Source organism: Oncorhynchus keta, chromosome 11 (assembly GCF_023373465.1).
Source record: "Oncorhynchus keta strain PuntledgeMale-10-30-2019 chromosome 11, Oket_V2, whole genome shotgun sequence".
Classification (NCBI taxonomy): Eukaryota; Metazoa; Chordata; class Actinopteri; order Salmoniformes; family Salmonidae; genus Oncorhynchus; species Oncorhynchus keta.
The window spans coordinates 20,058,819-20,076,863 of NC_068431.1; the positions used below are offsets into that span (position 1 = coordinate 20,058,819).

The following is an 18,045-nucleotide window of genomic DNA, read 5'->3' on the forward strand; positions in this document are numbered from 1 at the left end:
CAGGAATTGTGAAAAACTGAGTTTAAATGTATTTGGCAAAGGTGAATGTAAACTTCTGACTTCAACTGTACATAGGGCAGCAGCCTCTACGGTGCAGGGTTGAGTAACCATGTGGTAGCCGGCTAGTAATGGCTATTTAACAGTCTGAAGGCCTTGAGATAGGAGCTGTTTTTCAGTATCTCGGGCCCAGCTTTGATGCACCTGTACTGACTTTGCCTTCTGGATGATAGCGGGGTGAACAGGCTGTGGCTCGGGTAGTTGATGTCCCTGATGATCCTTTTGGCGGCCTTTCTGTGACATCGGGTGCTGTAGGTGTCCTGGAGGGCAAGCAGTGTGCACAGGGTGATGCGTTGGGCAGAATGCAGCACCCTCTGGATAGCTCTGTGGTTGTGGGTGGTGCAGTTACCGTAACAGGCAGTGATACAACCCAACAGGACGCTCTTAATTGTGCATCTGTAAACGTTTTTGAGGGTCTTAGGGGCCAAGCCGAATTTCTTCAGCCTCCTGAGGTTGAAGAGGTGCTGTTGCGTTTTCTTCACCACACTATCTGTGTGGGGTGGACCATTTCAGATTGTCAGTGATGTGTACGTTGAGGAACTTGAAGCTTTTCACCTTCTCCATTGTGGTCCCACTGCGGTCACACACTGTTGTGAAATCTGCCTTGGCAGCAGCTAATGGGGATCCATATTTTATATTTTTTTATTTTACCTTTATTTAACTAGGCAAATCAGTTAAGAACCCATTCTTATTTTCTATGACAGCCTAGGAACAGTGGGTTAACTGCCTTGACAGCTTGGGTGTGGCACTACAAAGTTCTGCCCCACTACATCACAAAATGTGCTGTTGGGTGTACTCGAGGACCGGAGTTGGGAAACACAGCACCAGCACAACCCCATCAGTGATCAATAAGAGGGACCAGGTAGATATTGTTCAATAATGCATCCCTCCCCTTGACGTTCTATAGGACCCTGCTGTGGTGTTGTTTTAAATAACTATCTACGCCTCTGAGGGAGTTGACCCAATGACACAATGAAACTATCCTGCTAATCAGCTCAGCAGGGGCCTGATCTGAGCATGGAAGTCCTACTTATGTAAACGTGTAAGCATGGGCTAGTAAAGATAACCAGGGTGCACAGAAAGGGCGTTGTTAACCCCACAAGGCCTTCCATTTGAAAAGGACATGTCACCCACACAACATATCCTAATAGCGCATTGACTCCATTTCCACCCCTGTGTAACTCTTATTCAGCACATGAGCGATTTGGGTGTCTGGTTTTCTGAGTGCTAGTTGTCGAGGGTCTGGCCAAGCTACCTGCTTTGTAAGGAGTGTCATAGATAAATCAGTAGGAATATTCCATGAGTGATGTTGAGACAAACAGTCAGAAGTCATTTAGGCTGTCATCTCTCATCATGCTGTTTCCAGTAAGGCCCTTTGTGAGTGCAGTATACTGGAGATAGGGACTCGGCTCCCAGTCTTCATTACAACATTGGCATTTTCCCTTTGAATGGCAGACTTCTTTTCTCTCTGCCTAGGGGAGATAGCAGCATGGTTCATTTCAGATCCAGGTCAAGTGTGTCTGTAATGGTCTTGTAAACCCTGGAACCTACTGTAGGCCTACACTGCTGAAACCCTTTCGAAGTGCAATGCGGAATGTGTCTTTCAGATGTGATGGTTTCGCAGCTTGGAGCAATAATAATGGTGGTATATAAAACATATAGTATGTTGGTCTGCTGGTACTTTATTCCACAATTGATTCAATAATTTTACACCATCTTAGAAGAAGATAAGTCCTTTATAAGTAGAAGGGGTTGAATGTTTTAGTGCATATACAATGCATGGAATGAAACGGGGTGAAAGTTCATCTTTGCCTAGGTAAAACTAACATGTGCGAGTACACATGGCTACTGTTCATGCGGTTAAAGTAATGGATGTTTGAAATTGTAGGAGGGGTTGTTCACATCGTATGTTTGACCACTTTACTGCATGTGTGCTAGTCATAACTGGCTGGTACGTATGCACATACTGTGTATGGGCTATGGTAATGATCATGGAAATGTAATGAAAAGCTTACCATGTCCATAGAAATGTAATGAACCGGTTTTTCCGTTTCATTGGCTGATCATTGAAATCCATTGAGACAGTTGTAACATCTTGTACAGATGATGCATTGCAGGGTTTCCCAAATAATCTGTGCTTGATGATGAGTTGGTTATTTGACTCAGCTGTGTAGTGCTAGGGCAAAAACCTGAATGTGCATCCCGGAAGGGTCCCCAGAACCGAGTTTGGGAAACACAGATGTTTTGTACTAAATGATCACATTGAAAATCTACTGTAGGCGGCTTGTCCGTGTGGGAAACAGACATATTGATCATAAATATAGTATACGGCTTCTACCAAAGATTGATGTGGGAATGAGTTGCTTGGCTAGCTGGATAGGTAAATAGATGCAAAAAAGTGAAAAGACAACACACAAGAAAGGACCACAACCATAATATTTCTAACTACCCACGTGAGGAGGAAGGAAAAAATAAGCTGTTTCACTACACTGGACCCGTCAGAATGAGAAGCAACTAGCCAATGACATTACAATAGGGGTGTGATTGAAGTTGTGTGGACCATTGACATGACAGATCAAGCATCAGAAATTGTAACGACACGTCTGACAACGCTTCAAAAATCTAGGACACGGGGGGGATTCAGTTTTTTCTCAAATGGTTAGGAATCTATGTCATGGTGCTCTTTTATAAAAAAAAAGCTGTCACGTTTCAACCGTGAAGTCTTTATAAAGCTTAGTTTATCAAAGACTCTTTGGTCACCTTGTAAGAAGTTCAACTCACTTTTGGAGTTCAGTCACACTCACTTTTTCCAGAGTTCAGTCACATTCATTTAGGTGATGAATCACCTGAGGCTGACGTTGTGAAGGCTTCACATGCTTCCTTCATTTATACATTTTTAGAACGATGTTGGTGCACTGCAATTTTCATATAAAAATAAGATGATGTTTTGTCACGCACTGTGTAGTAGGTATGGTGAAATGTATTGTTTTAAAGGGTCAGCCATAGTAGTACGGTACCTCTGGAGTAAACTAGCGTCATGTGCCATGCTCAAGGGTAGATGGAAAGATTTTTCACCTTGTCGGCTCAGGTATGTGAACCAACACTCTAATCGCTAGGCTACCTGCCTCCCTATCGTCTGTTCATGTTAATCTCTCTTGATAAACACCCTAAAAATACATGCTCAAGCATGTGTGTGGGGATCTCATGTCTGGTCAGGTAGCTCCTAAAAGCAGATAGGAATGGCATATTTCTGGACCTCATTGGTTATTCCAAAACAACAGATGCGCACAAGCAGTAGCCTGATTGTTCCAATAATACCTAATACATGACAGAACAGCTGCTTGTTTCCGATCGTCTACTCATTAGCATATTTAATGATCAAATGCAGCCTGACACCCATTAAGCCCCTTGTAAATGAATAAAATGATGGATTTGGTGCTGGATCCTACTATGTTTTTGGTAACATATTGCTGATTTGATGCTTTAATTGCTCAATTATTCCATTCCCCACAGGGATGAACTGGCCAATATCGAGGTGATGCAACTGGACTTTGAGATGGAGAACTTCACCAGCCAATCGGTCACCAGAAGGATCAACTGGAACATCGACTACCGGGGCCAGAACCCACCTCCGGACTCGGAGAAGGTGGTGACTGAGTTGACCGTGGTGCAGAAGGACATTCAGGCTATCATCCCGCTCTCCATGGTGAGTAACCTGTGACATCACATATGGTATGCTATAATAATGTTCATATCAGTTGAATCGGTCCATTGAAACATTTTCCACAACTATTCAATTCAAATCTCTCATGTAAGACAATAGGTTAGCCTCCAGTTTCATCAAAGGACCTTCAATCCCCATTGTCATTTGTAACCATGCTTATCAACACGAGGTTCTCTCTCACTAGATCGATGATGATTTCACCTGCTAAGAGAAGGCTACAAAGGCCACCAAGTAATGGTACATCATGCTAAGAGTCTGTCTGGCGTCTCCACTCCTATCTCATGAAAAGGGGCAATTACTGTAGTAGGCAGTAAAAAACAATTGTGGAAGCAAGGGGCACTAATTAAGTAATAGGAAGGAAGAGGGCCAGTCCTGAAGGGTCAAGTCGCCTCCTATGTGGTTTCACCTCCCCTTACTTGGTGAAGGGAGCCTGTGGAAAGTATCTATAAGTTTTAGGGGGGAGAGACTTCATTATTTGGATATTACAATTCAACTGGTTGGGTAAAATGTATAACGACAGTTCTCTTTTTTATTTTATTTTTTATTTTACCTTTATTTAACCAGGCAAGTCAGTTAAGAACATATTCTTATTTTCAATGACGGCCTGGGAACAGTGGGTTAAATGCCTGTTCAGGGGCAGAACAACAGATTTGTACTTTGTTCAGCTCGGGGGTTTGAACTCGCAACCTTCCGGTTACTAGTCCAACGCTCTAACCACTCGGCTACGCTTTTAGACCTATATTTATATAGGTCTAAAATGCCACAAATTGCAAAGAAGCAAGCACCCAGGTACTGAAGACACTTTTTTAACACACTCAACAACAGAGGTTAATTAGCGAAGAGGAACATGACCTCTGTGTGTTCACCGGACTTGGCGGTATGCTTCGAGGGCTTTGTTAGAGGGGTCAGGCAGCGATGAGGATAGGAGTTCAGCTGAAAGGAGCCGGGGTCATAGAAAGGCCAACGCGTGGGGAATAGCAAAAAATAGCAATAGCCGAGGCAACCTGCGCCATTTCATTCATTATCAGCTGCTTTGTTTCACTGTTTCTGCTTCATGTACTGTAGTGTAGAGAGGCTACATCCCAAATGTAACCTTATTCCCTTCATAGTGTACTACTTTTGACCTGGTCCCATAGCACTCTGGTCAAAAGTAATGCACTATATAGGGAATAGGGGGCCATTTGACCAAGGCAGAATCTAATGCCACACATTCTCAGATCTCTCTGTCTAATTATTGTAACAGTAACAGTAGCAGCAAGGCGGTAGACACAATGCACTTAGTTCTTTGTGTCTACCATTGCACACATCCTCTGAGAGCTTGATAGAAACCAGAAGGCTCAGATCAGTATTTTTTCTGCAGCCACTGATTTGGGAGACAGCAGGTTGAGGCAATCTGGGGAAAAAACACACAAGATGCATTTTATCTTGAGTAACAAAAAAATGAAACAGACAAGGGACAAGAACATGGCAAGCCATGTGCACAAAATGAATCCCCTCTCTGATTTAGCCCTAGCATGAACAAACGAGGGGAGAGGGAGGGAGGCTTGAGGGAGAGATAGAGGGATGGAGAAAAAAAAGGAGAAAAAAAAATAATCCGAAGACGTGAAAGCTTTGCTAAGCAGATTCACTGCCAGCCAGAGTTGAGCCACTACAACTGGGGAGGAGGAGGCGAGGGAGGGGTGAGATAGTAGGGAGGGAGGAGGAACGAAGGAGGTGGGTGAGTTTACAGTGCAGAGTAGTAGCATCTTCCAGGAGGATGTGGTTAAATCAGACGCCATCACATTAGTCCTGTCAGGGCCCCAACTAGGTCCCCCTGGCCCCCACAGTCTTGGCGCAATTACCGCCCTGTGTCAGAGAGCCCTCTCGGGCTTCTTAATAACGAGGGATGGGAGAGGTGGAGAGGGTGATGAGGGGAATAGCGGGATACTGTGTTGCTGGCTCCACCACTGCTTCATGCTTCTTTGCCGAGGTCCTCATGGCACGAAGTCACAGGGCACGCGCACACACACATCTACACACGCCACAGGTTTTGCACGTCTGACGTGGCGTTTCAATCATTTCTATGAGGAGTAGGAAGTGGGAGCCAACAGAGGTTTGGCTTTGATATGATTCGCTGGCTAATCGGCTCGGTCTTAAAGCCTCCATCACAACTCAACAACTGTGGGGCTGTCAAGCTTCATTCATTCTCTCACTGCTTGTCATTTGGTTACTTGGATTAAAGTGGACCCTGCTTCTTTCATTTCTCCAGTTTAAATCTAAAACACTGTTCACATGGATGAAGCTAAACTAGTAGTCATTAATCGACAATACTAGTCATTGTTTCAGAAGCAGTATAATCCATGTTTTAATTTCCGCAGTGTATTAGACGGATAGTTGTCTCAGTCCTGTTTATTGGGCCTGGAGTAGTCGTGTCTTGTGTCTACACTAACTTATCCTTTTCTTACTGTATGGAGTTTAAAAGTGTTAACCTTGGTGTTTCGTAGGCTATAAAGTGTTTGATTACTTTGAAATCCTTTCCTGCGTGTTATTGATAGCTCTCCCCCTACTGTGTTCACGATCAGCTCTCACTCATTACTACGGACAGTGTGGCTTCCGCTTGACGCCACCATAAATTCTCAGGCCCCCCATTTAAATTTAGCATATTAGCTGGGCAACAGAATACCCGTCACGGCTGTTAAAGGTAGAGGACCAAAGCGCAGCGTGGGGAGCGTACAAGAGACACTGAACAAAACAACAAACACTACAAAAAAAAATAAATGTGCCGCTAATTGCTATGTGCCTTGAGAACCACACATGGCCAAACACAAAGAAATAGAAAACATAGAAATAAAGAAACTAGAATGCCCACCCAAGTCACACCAAAATAGAGAATAAAAGGCTCTCTTTGGCCAGGGCGTGACAATACCATTGGCACGTGAAAATGAGAAACATTAGGGAGGACAAGATGTTTTTTTTCTATAAGGTGGCAGTTTTGGTTTGTTGAGAAGAAAAAGAGTTGAACTATTTTCTCCTTCCCATAATTTGTCAATGTCAGAGGACCTCCCACTGGGCACAGATGTCAATTCAACGTCTATTCCATGTTGGTTCAACGTAATTTCATTGAAATGATGTGGAATCAACGTTGATTTAACCAGTGTGTGCTTAGTTGGCTGTCATTGGTCTGCAGTGGCTATTCTTTAGCAAGAAACTCAGAGGCTAGGTTAACACATTTTCCTCATTGGAAATTACTTAATAAGCATATTGTATTATGAACAAATGTATCAACAGGTAAAATGGCATCAATATTCAAATAGTGCACCAGCTAATTTGATTTGGGCAGGACCTGACCATTGTGAATTCTTCTAGACTTTAAATTGTTCTAGTTTCAAATAGTTTGGAAGTTATATTGTGAGATTATCTGCTATGGACAGCATTAAGTCATTCAGTATGTATTGGTTTTCGAAGGGCACACACAACATACAATTTGCACTCATTGTCAGTGAACATATGCTTGTATCATGCCGGGTAAACTCTCCTATTTGATTGCCAGCTCTAGGGCACTACAAATTAAAGGAGCTCATCAACACACATGCCTCCAGAAGCAACATTAATCCTCTTTTATATGCTGCATTCTTTTTGATTACACCACATTAAGTATTACTGTTTTCCCTCCAAGACTTGAGCATGGTGGTGTTTTGATTGAAGTCAAAGGAACATTTACATGCTTTGGGTTTTCTCTAGGGGGCCACGAGGGACACAAATTAAAGTCAAACTCCTTACCCCCGCATAGCTCACATTCATTCCGTCAAAATAATGAGTTTATTAACAGTCGCCCATTTCAAGGACCAGTGTGCATTTTAATTGGCTGTTTCTATATCACTGGAGTCATGATAAAAGTGTAGATCTGCTGACGGACTTGGCCCTGTTTATAATCAGTTCTCAAGTCAGTTTTTGTTCCCCAGCATTTATTAGCAACACTAGACTTCATAGTTGTTATTTGAGGCCTTAGTGCACAGATTCACTAACAGTAACCTGTTGTTTGAGGCCTTAGTGCACAGATTCACTAACAGTAACCTGTTGTTTGAGGCCTTAGTGCACAGATTCACTAACAGTAACCTGTTGTTTGAGGACTTAGTGCACAGATTCACTAACAGTAACCTGTTGTTTGAGGCCTTAGTGCACAGATTCACTAACAGTAACCTGTTGTTTGAGGCCTTAGTGCACAGATTCACTAACAGTAACCTGTTGTTTGAGGACTTAGTGCACAGATTCACTAACAGTAACCTGTTGTTTGAGGCCTTAGTGCACAGATTCACTAACAGTAACCTGTTGTTTGAGGACTTAGTGCACAGATTCACTAACAGTAACCTGTTGTTTGAGGCCTTAGTGCACAGATTCACTAACAGTAACCTGTTGTTTGAGGACTTAGTGCACAGATTCACTAACAGTAACCTGTTGTTTGAGGCCTTAGTGCACAGATTCACTAACAGTAACCTGTTGTTTGAGGACTTAGTGCACAGATTCACTAACAGTAACCTGTTGTTTGAGGCCTTAGTGCACAGATTCACTAACAGTAACCTGTTGTTTGAGGACTTAGTGCACAGATTCACTAACAGTAACCTGTTGTTTCAGGACTTAGTGCACAGATTCACTAACAGTAACCTGTTGTTTGAGGCCTTAGTGCACAGATTCACTAACAGTAACCTGTTGTTTGAGGACTTAGTGCACAGATTCACTAACAGTAACCTGTTGTTTCAGGACTTAGTGCACAGATTCACTAACAGTAACCTGTTGTTTGAGGCCTTAGTGCACAGATTCACTAACAGTAACCTGTTGTTTGAGGCCTTAGTGCACAGATTCACTAACAGTAACCTGTTGTTTGACGCCTTAGTGCACAGATTCACTAACAGTAACCTGTTGTTTGAGGACTTAGTGCACAGATTCACTAACAGTAACCTGTTGTTTGAGGCCTTAGTGCACAGATTCACTAACAGTAACCTGTTGTTTCAGGACTTAGTGCACAGATTCACTAACAGTAACCTGTTGTTTGAGGCCTTAGTGCACAGATTCACTAACAGTAACCTGTTGTTTGAGGACTTAGTGCACAGATTCACTAACAGTAACCTGTTGTTTGAGGCCTTAGTGCACAGATTCACTAACAGTAACCTGTTGTTTGAGGACTTAGTGCACAGATTCACTAACAGTAACCTGTTGTTTCAGGACTTAGTGCACAGATTCACTAACAGTAACCTGTTGTTTGAGGCCTTAGTGCACAGATTCACTAACAGTAACCTGTTGTTTGAGGCCTTAGTGCACAGATTCACTAACAGTAACCTGTTGTTTGAGGACTTAGTGCACAGATTCACTAACAGTAACCTGTTGTTTGAGGCCTTAGTGCACAAATTCACTAACAGTAACCTGTTGTTTGAGGCCTTAGTGCACAGATTCACTAACAGTAACCTGTTGTTAGAGGACGTTGCCCACAGATTCACTAACAGTAACCTGTTGTTTGAGGCCTTAGTGCACAAATTCACTAACAGTAACCTGTTGTTTGAGGCCTTAGTGCACAGATTCACTAACAGTAACCTGTTGTTTGAGGCCTTAGTGCACAGATTCACTAACAGTAACCTGTTGCTTGACGCCTTAGTGCACAGATTCACTAACAGTAACCTGTTGTTTGAGGACTTAGTGCACAGATTCACTAACAGTAACCTGTTGTTTGAGGCCTTAGTGCACAGATTCACTAACAGTAACCTGTTGTTTGAGGCCTTAGTGCACAGATTCACTAACAGTAACCTGTTGTTTGAGGCCTTAGTGCACAGATTCACTAACAGTAACCTGTTGTTTGAGGACTTAGTGCACAGATTCACTAACAGTAACCTGTTGTTTGAGGCCTTAGTGAACAGATTCACTAACAGTAACCTGTTGTTTGAGGCCTTAGTGCACAGATTCACTAACAGTAACCTGTTGTTTGAGGCCTTAGTGCACAGATTCACTAACAGTAACCTGTTGTTTGAGGCCTTAGTGCACAGATTCACTAACAGTAACCTGTTGTTTGAGGCCTTAGTGCACAGATTCACTAACAGTAACCTGTTGTTTGAGGCCTTAGTGCACAGATTCACTAACAGTAACCTGTTGTTTGAGGCCTTAGTGAACAGATTCACTAACAGTAACCTGTTGTTTGAGGCCTTAGTGCACAGATTCACTAACAGTAACCTGTTGTTTGAGGCCTTAGTGCACAGATTCACTAACAGTAACCTGTTGTTTGAGGCCTTAGTGCACAGATTCACTAACAGTAACCTGTTGCTTGAGGACTTAGTGCACAGATTCACTAACAGTAACCTGTTGTTAGAGGACGTTGCCCACAGATTCACTAACAGTAACCTGTTGCTTGAGGCCTTAGTGCACAGATTCACTAACAGTAACCTGTTGTTTGAGGCCTTAGTGCACAGATTCACTAACAGTAACCTGTTGTTTGAGGCCTTAGTGCACAGATTCACTAACAGTAACCTGTTGTTTGAGGCCTTAGTGCACAGATTCACTAACAGTAACCTGTTGTTTGAGGCCTTAGTGCACAGATTCACTAACAGTAACCTGTTGTTTGAGGCCTTAGTGCACAGATTCACTAACAGTAACCTGTTGTTTGAGGCCTTAGTGCACAGATTCACTAACAGTAACCTGTTGTTTGAGGCCTTAGTGCACAGATTCACTAACAGTAACCTGTTGTTTGAGGCCTTAGTGCACAGATTCACTAACAGTAACCTGTTGTTTCAGGACTTAGTGCACAGATTCACTAACAGTAACCTGTTGCTTGACGCCTTAGTGCACAGATTCACTAACAGTAACCTGTTGTTTGAGGCCTTAGTGCACAGATTCACTAACAGTAACCTGTTGCTTGAGGACTTAGTGCACAGATTCACCAACAGTAACCTGTTGCTTGACGCCTTAGTGCACAGATTCACTAACAGTAACCTGTTGTTTGAGGCCTTAGTGCACAGATTCACTAACAGTAACCTGTTGTTTGAGGCCTTAGTGCACAGATTCACTAACAGTAACCTGTTGTTTGAGGCCTTAGTGCACAGATTCACTAACAGTAACCTGTTGCTTGACGCCTTAGTGCACAGATTCACTAACAGTAACCTGTTGTTTGAGGACTTAGTGCACAGATTCACTAACAGTAACCTGTTGTTTGAGGACTTAGTGCACAGATTCACTAACAGTAACCTGTTGTTTGAGGCCTTAGTGCACAGATTCACCAACAGTAACCAAGATTGTGAGGACAGATACAAAGGCATTGAAATAGACTTTCCTTTGTCACCTTAATTTTTGCATCCTCTTGATAAAGAAGGAATGTTTCACTTTACAACTCATATTACTTAGCATACATAGTCAACATGAACTTCTTGCCTTTTTGTTCTAGAGTCATTTGGAGCAGAATGCAGTTCGGAGGAGAAAACATAAAACATATTCCCTTTGTACAGTACAGGAAATGTTCAACTTGTGGTATATTGTGGTATATTTGAGATTTCAAAAAGGCTTCTGAAGTATGTAATTTCCACTTTGAAATTTCAGACTTGATTTACCCTTAAGAAAAATGTATCAACACCTACAAAAATGTGTATTATAATGCCAATTATAATCCACATAATAATTCACATTTCCTGCTGAAGCAAACTGGCTCAAGTTAAGATCCTACATCTGTACTTGGAGTGATGAAATGGATGAAAATCAAACCCAACGATCACTGAGAATGGCTTCCAGCGGAACTCTTTTGGACATTATTTTTGAAAGGTACTTATTGGAAGTACCCAGTGAAATATAATAGCGATGAACACTATCTAACACTGTTTCATGTTTGTTACCCCTCTACTCTACAGGACACCGAAATCATTAACACTGCGATACTGACCGGCCGAACCGTGGCCATTCCCGTGAAAGTTGTCTCTATTGAAATGAGTGGAGTCGTCACTGATGTCTCGTCCTTCGTAGAGTGCAAGTCGTCTAACGAAGACATTGTCAAGGTATGGTACAGCAGATTCCCACTTAGGTTGCAAAATTCCAGTAACTTTCCCCAAATCCCCAGGTTTTCATTATTGGGATTTCTGGAAAACTTGGGAATTTTGGGAAAATTACTGGAATTTTGCAACCCTATCTCTCCGATCTTGGTAATGCATCTGATACCGAATGGAATTCCACCGTACTCCTACACACCCTAATGGACCTGCAGCACACTTTAATATACCATAATGCAAACATGAAAACCTCATTATATGGCTGTCCCCCCACGGACGAATCAATGGATGTTCATACACGTACTGGTACACCAAAAGGTTACAAAGCACAGTTATAACTATAAAGGATATAGTTTTGAAACACTTATCTTCTCTGGCCTAGTCTGGCCTAGTCTGGCCTAGTCTGGTCTAGTCTGGTCTAGTCTGGCCTAGTCTGGTCTAGTCTGGCCTAGTCTGGTCTAGTCTGGCCTAGTCTGGTCTAGTCTGGCCTAGTCTGGTCTAGTCTGGTCTAGTCTGGCCTAGTCTGGCCTAGTCTGGTCTAGTCTGGCCTAGTCTGGCCTAGTCTGGTCTAGTCTGGCCTAGTCTGGTCTAGTCTGGCCTAGTCTGGTCTAGTCTGGTCTAGTCTGGCCTAGTCTGGCCTAGTCTGGTCTAGTCTGGTCTAGTCTAGCCTAGTCTGGTCTAGTCTGGCCTAGTCTGGTCTAGTCTGGTCTAGTCTGGCCTAGTCTGGCCTAGTCTGGTCTAGTCTAGCCTAGTCTGGTCTAGTCTGGCCTAGTCTGGCCTAGTCTGGTCTAATCAGGTCTAGTCTGGCCTAGTCTGGTCAAGTCTGGTCTAGTCTGGCCTAGTCTGGTCTAGTCTGGTTGCCACCTTGTCTCCAGACCTGAGAGTTTACTTTAGCTGCATTATCTGGTGCAAGGCATCCATTTCCATCCATTTTCATTGACTAAGGCTACATGCCAAATGTCACGCTATTCCCTATTTACTGCACACATTTTTACCAGAGGTCCTGGTTGGAATTACTGCACTAAATAGGGAATAGGGTACTATTTGGGACGCAGCCTTAGCCAAGTAGGGCGACTGTAGTGCTGTAAAGTACTACTTAAGTAGTATTTTGGGGTATCTGTACTTTACTATTTTTTTTATTTTTGACAACTTTTATTTTTACTTCACTATATTCCTAAAGAAAATTATGTACTTTTTATTCCATGCATTTTCCCTGACACCCAAAAGTACTCGTTACATTTTGAATGCTTAGCAGGACAGGAAAATGGTCTAATTCACACACTTATCAAGAGCACATCCCTGGTCATCCCTACTGCCACTGATCTGGCAGACTCACTAAACACAAATGCTTTGTTTGTCTGAGTGATGGAGGTTGCCTCTGGCTATCCATAAATAAATAAAAAACAAGAGTCGTGCCATCTTGTTTTCTTAATAGGGAATTTGAAATGATTTATACTTTTACTTTTGATACGTATATTTAAAGTAATTACATTAACTTTTGATGCTTAAGTATATTTAAAAACAAATAGTTTTCGACTTTTACACAAATATTATTTTACTGGGTGACTCACTTTTACTTGAGTCATTTTCTATTAAGGTATCTTTACTTTTACTCAAGTATGACATTTGGGTACTTTTTCCATCACTGGATGACTGGAGGTGAGGAGACGATGCTAGTGTCCTGGGATGACACACAAACACAACTTTGGCCCGTTGGGAGCCCACAGTGGTAGAATACAACTTCAACTCCCATTTGTGGATTGAAGAAGGACCCACATTTTGCCTTCATACCCCAGCAGGGGTATCAGCAGGGGTAAATCCCATGTATTTGTAGAAAGAGTTGGACAAAGGAGGTTGCAACCCCTGAATTGTAATCCAACTTTATTTGTTGATTTTCTCAGAGCACGTTTGATGACAGCATCACGACACCTTACAGAACGTGAGAAAAATTATACTCATTTTTTTTATTGATTTAAGCATTTCTGTTCATTTGAGATGATCACGTGGGATTATCGAAAGCAGAGTGCACAACAATAAATGCATGTGTTCAGAATAAGTGGAGGGAAAAGCATCAACTGTACAATACAGCAAGAACATACAGACCACACCTAATCTTATTCTGACATTCATATGTGTGATAAGACTAGGATCTATTTGTCAGAGGGCAAATCAAAAGCGAGACATTTTGCCATTAATCTGTTTGTGAGAAGGTTTAGAATGGTTTCAAGGCGAGCTGCATTAGCTCAATGTTATTGAATAGACCTCGCTTCGCTGCCCTTGCCATTGAACTTTAGAGGATAATGCAAGATGAGACCTTCAAGCCGAGACAGTTCTATAAAACAATCCGCCGAATACAAAAGAAAGGTTCCTAAAGATTATCCACTAAGGTTGTGTGGTTGTTCAGTTGTGTGGTTTTGTGCTATCCCCATTGCATTTTGTGGTGCCACATTATTCATACACTGCACTGTAATACAGATCTGTTCAAATCAGATTATTCTATTATTCTATTTGCGTAGCCTAGGTGAATCTGTGGAACACTCAAAACTATAGGCTCCGCTCGGTCTATAAGTAAAGCACATAGAGAATGTCTTGTCATTTAAACCAGGCCCCACCATGTGCACACTGTAGGTTGTGAATTCCAAATGCGTGGGCTTCTGCTTAATTTTTGTATGTTTTTTTTTAAACAAAGCATTTATTTTTTATTTTTTTGCTTTGGCTATTCGCCAACCTGCCATTGTTCTGTTTTTGTTCCCAACTTTTGGAAAAGGTTATGCTGCTCTCATTTCTCTTTGCTGAGGCGTTTATTTGTTTGTTTGTTTCTCCCTCTTTGAAATAAATAGGCCACAGTATATGTCAGCGCTGCCGGATAACCCAATCCCATTTGACTGTACAGTGTGTGTGTGTGTGTGTGTGTGTGTGTGTGTGTGTGTGTGTGTGTGTGTGTGTGTGTGTGTGTGTGTGTGTGTGTGTGTGTGTGTGTGTGTGTGTGTGTGTGTGTGTGTGTGTGTGTGTGTGTGTGTGTGTGTGTGTGTGTGTGTGTGTGTGTGTGTGTGTGTGTGAGCACAGTAGGGTGATTTGGCTATTAAAGACCACATCTGTGCTCTGCTCAGACGGAGTTCATTCTGCTATGTTGTGTTGTGTTGTGCAGGGTGTGGAGGAAGGCACGGGAATGGGAGGCAGTATGGGGAGAAGGCAGGCAGCAGAGAGGGAGGCTGGGCGAAAGGAGGTGTGGGCTGAGGACCCTGTGGGGATTTGTCAGCAAGCGGGAGACATGACTCCCCCAGCTGATCCTTTCTCCCAGGGCTGTGTGTGTGTGTGTGTGTGTGTGTGTGTGTGTGTGTGTGTGTGTGTGTGTGTGTGTGTGTGTGTGTGTGTGTGTGTGTGTGTGTGTGTGTGTGTGTGTGTGTGTGTGAGTGTGTGTGTGTGTGTGAGTCACTGTAGACATCTGAGGACACAGATAAGGCGGCGGCGGAAAGCCTTGTTCCATGCCAGTGGTCATCCAACCCTTGCCCTGCCAAGCCCTCTGTTTCCTCCATTCTGCACTCACACCAATGTGACACATTCACCTTCAGCCAACGACTAGGCTTAAATAAGAAAGGCTTTGTGAGGCAGTGAGATAAGTACACCTGAGTGGTCTAGTGTTTCAGTGTTGTCTCCTTGCTGTCTGTTGTGCTATTGTATAAGAGAGGTCTCGAAGAAGTTCGTATTATTGTCGATGGCCTCACAATGAGGATATAATCCAGTCAATGAGAGCATACAGGCCCAGATGTTTTTTTAAAATGATTGTATCCTACTAGAAACCGGTTTTGAAAGATTAAGCAATGAAACGCTGTGTTTCGCAAATAATTCCTTCAGTTGATTAATAAGTTAAGGGGGATTTTTAAAGAGAAGTTTATTGATTATCATACTGTACCTTCCATCAATCAAAGTAGGTTTTCATAATGTCCACTACAGAGCAACATTAACCCAACTGGGGTGTGTTCATTAGGCACCAAACGAAAAGTAAAATAAACTGAAACAGGGAGGGTCAACCCAAACTTGTACCTTAACGCTTGATTTCGCTTTCTGTTGCAAAACATTTTAAAATTTTTGATGTTGCATGCCCTAAGGAACACAGCCCAAGTTATGTTTTATTTTTCCATCTGCTCCACCTCCAGCAAAAAAACAGGTGGCATTGATAGGCCAAAATCCTGTTTGGAGGCACATGTTGAAGTTAAGCGTGTAAGCAGAGGTGAGCCAGCATGGGATCTCCATCACTAAATGGTGCTCATTGTTTCTCATTAGATCCATGCGCATTAGTCAGTAGAATAAGTACTATCAGGTCAAATGAACCTGCCAACCTTCTGTGTTCCACATGCATGCAACTCAACGTGCATGCACAATACGTTAAACCAAAATAAACATCAAGTGACCCGTGGAAAAACAAAGCCCGACAATACAGTATTGGAATCCGTTTTGTTATCAGAGCTGCCGAGGAGTAAAGATATGGATATACTGTGCTGCAGGCGGGTGGTGATCCTTTTTGATCCTGGATCTGTTGGTTTAAACTGAGCCTGGATGCCACCCTAGCGGGTAGTGCCCGCACTGTCTTTCTTTGTTCCGACCCTACCCAGGAAATCTGTTGGCACCATGGAAGATGCCACAGCACATTAGAGGGCTGTGTAGCGACGACAGCTCGCGGCTCCATGCATGAGAGCACTTTCACGGGCCCCGCTGGGCTACTGACACCCGTAGTCGTTAACAGCTTTTGACTCGCAATTAACCAGCCAAGTTTATTAGCTGCCTGCAGGAGCTGGGATCGTTTATGCTAGCGCAGTTAGCAAGGGTGAGTGAGAGTGATAGGAAGGCTGGTGTTAGCATTATATAGATAGGGAGGCCGAGAGTGGTAGGTCACAGGTGTGGAGGGGGCACTGTGTTTTGGTGTAGTGGATGACGGTGTGTTTGTGTGTGTGTGTGTGTGTGTGTGTGTGTGTGTGTGTGTGTGTGTGTGTGTGTGTGTGTGTGTGTGTGTGTGTGTGTGTGTGTGTGTGTGTGTGTGTGTGTGTGTGTGTGTGTGTGTGTGTGAGAGAGAGAGAGAATATGGGGACAGGTACACTACATGACTAAAAGTATGTGGACACCTGCTCGTCGAACATCTTATTCCAAAATCATGGGCATTAATATGGAGTTGGTCTATTACAGGCTATTACAGCCTCCACTATTCTGGGTAGGCTTTCTACTTGATGTTGGAACATTGCTGCAGGGACTTGCTTCCATTCAGCCACAAGAGCATTTGTGAGGTCTGGTACTGATGTTTGGCGATTAGGCCTGGCTCGCTGTCAGCATTCCAATTCATCCCAATGGTGTTCAATGGGGTCAGGTTTCTGTGCACGCCAGTCAAGTTCTTCCACATCGATCTCAAAACATTTCTGTATGGACCTCACTTTGTGCACAGGGGCATTTTCATGCTGAAACAGGAAAAGGCCTTCCCAAACTGTTGCCACAAAGTTGGAAGCACAGAATCGTGATTCATCACTCCAGAGAACGCGTTTCCACTGCTCCAGAGTCCAATGGAAGCGAGCTTTACGCCACTCCAGTCGACGCTTGGCATTGCACATGGTGATCTTAGGCTTGTGTGCGGCTACTCGGTCATGGAAACCCATTTCATGAAGCTCCCAGTTATTGTGCTGACGTTGCTTCAAGTGGCAGTATGTAACTTGGTAGTGAGGACAGACGTTTTTTACGCGTTATGTGCATCAGCACTCAGCGGCCGCGTTCTGTGAGCTTGTGTGGCCTACAACTTCGCGGCTGAGCCTTTGTTGCTCCTAGATATTTCCACTTCACAGTACAAGCACTTACAGTTGACCAGGGCAGCTCTAGCAGGGCAGAAATTTGATTAAATGACTCGTTGGAAAATTGGCATCCTATGGCGGTGCCACGTTGAAAGTCAATTAGCTATTCTACTGCCAATGTTTGTCTATGGAGATTACATGGCTGTGTGCTCAATTCTATATACCTGTCAGCAACTGGTTTGGCTGAAATGGACAAATCCAGTCATTTGAAGGGGTGTCCACATACATTTGTATATATAGTGTATGTCCTTTGCTCTGTACAGTATCTAAGCCTGGCAAGCAAGAACCTAATTATCATGATTCAGTATGAAAAAAAGTATATTACCCTGATTCCAGCTGACACCCCAGATCTCTGCCAGAGAATGATGATCCCAAAATCCCTATTCACACAAAGGTGACTACAGACAGATAATCTGAAAACTTGATTTACCAGAACAAGGGA

At 43.1% G+C, this 18,045-nt stretch overlaps 1 protein-coding gene across 2 annotated transcripts in view; it reads left to right on the forward strand.

Moving 5' to 3' along the window:
* tmem132e (transmembrane protein 132E) overlaps positions 1-18,045 on the forward strand; it is a 350,391-nt gene that overhangs the window by 310,756 nt on the left and 21,590 nt on the right. For both annotated transcript variants that reach the window (XM_035779824.2, XM_035779823.2), the window contains exons 4-5: positions 3,571-3,763; positions 11,638-11,781. In XM_035779824.2, the coding sequence (XP_035635717.1) occupies positions 3,571-3,763; positions 11,638-11,781 (337 nt within the window). The remainder of the gene's footprint in view (positions 1-3,570; positions 3,764-11,637; positions 11,782-18,045) is intronic.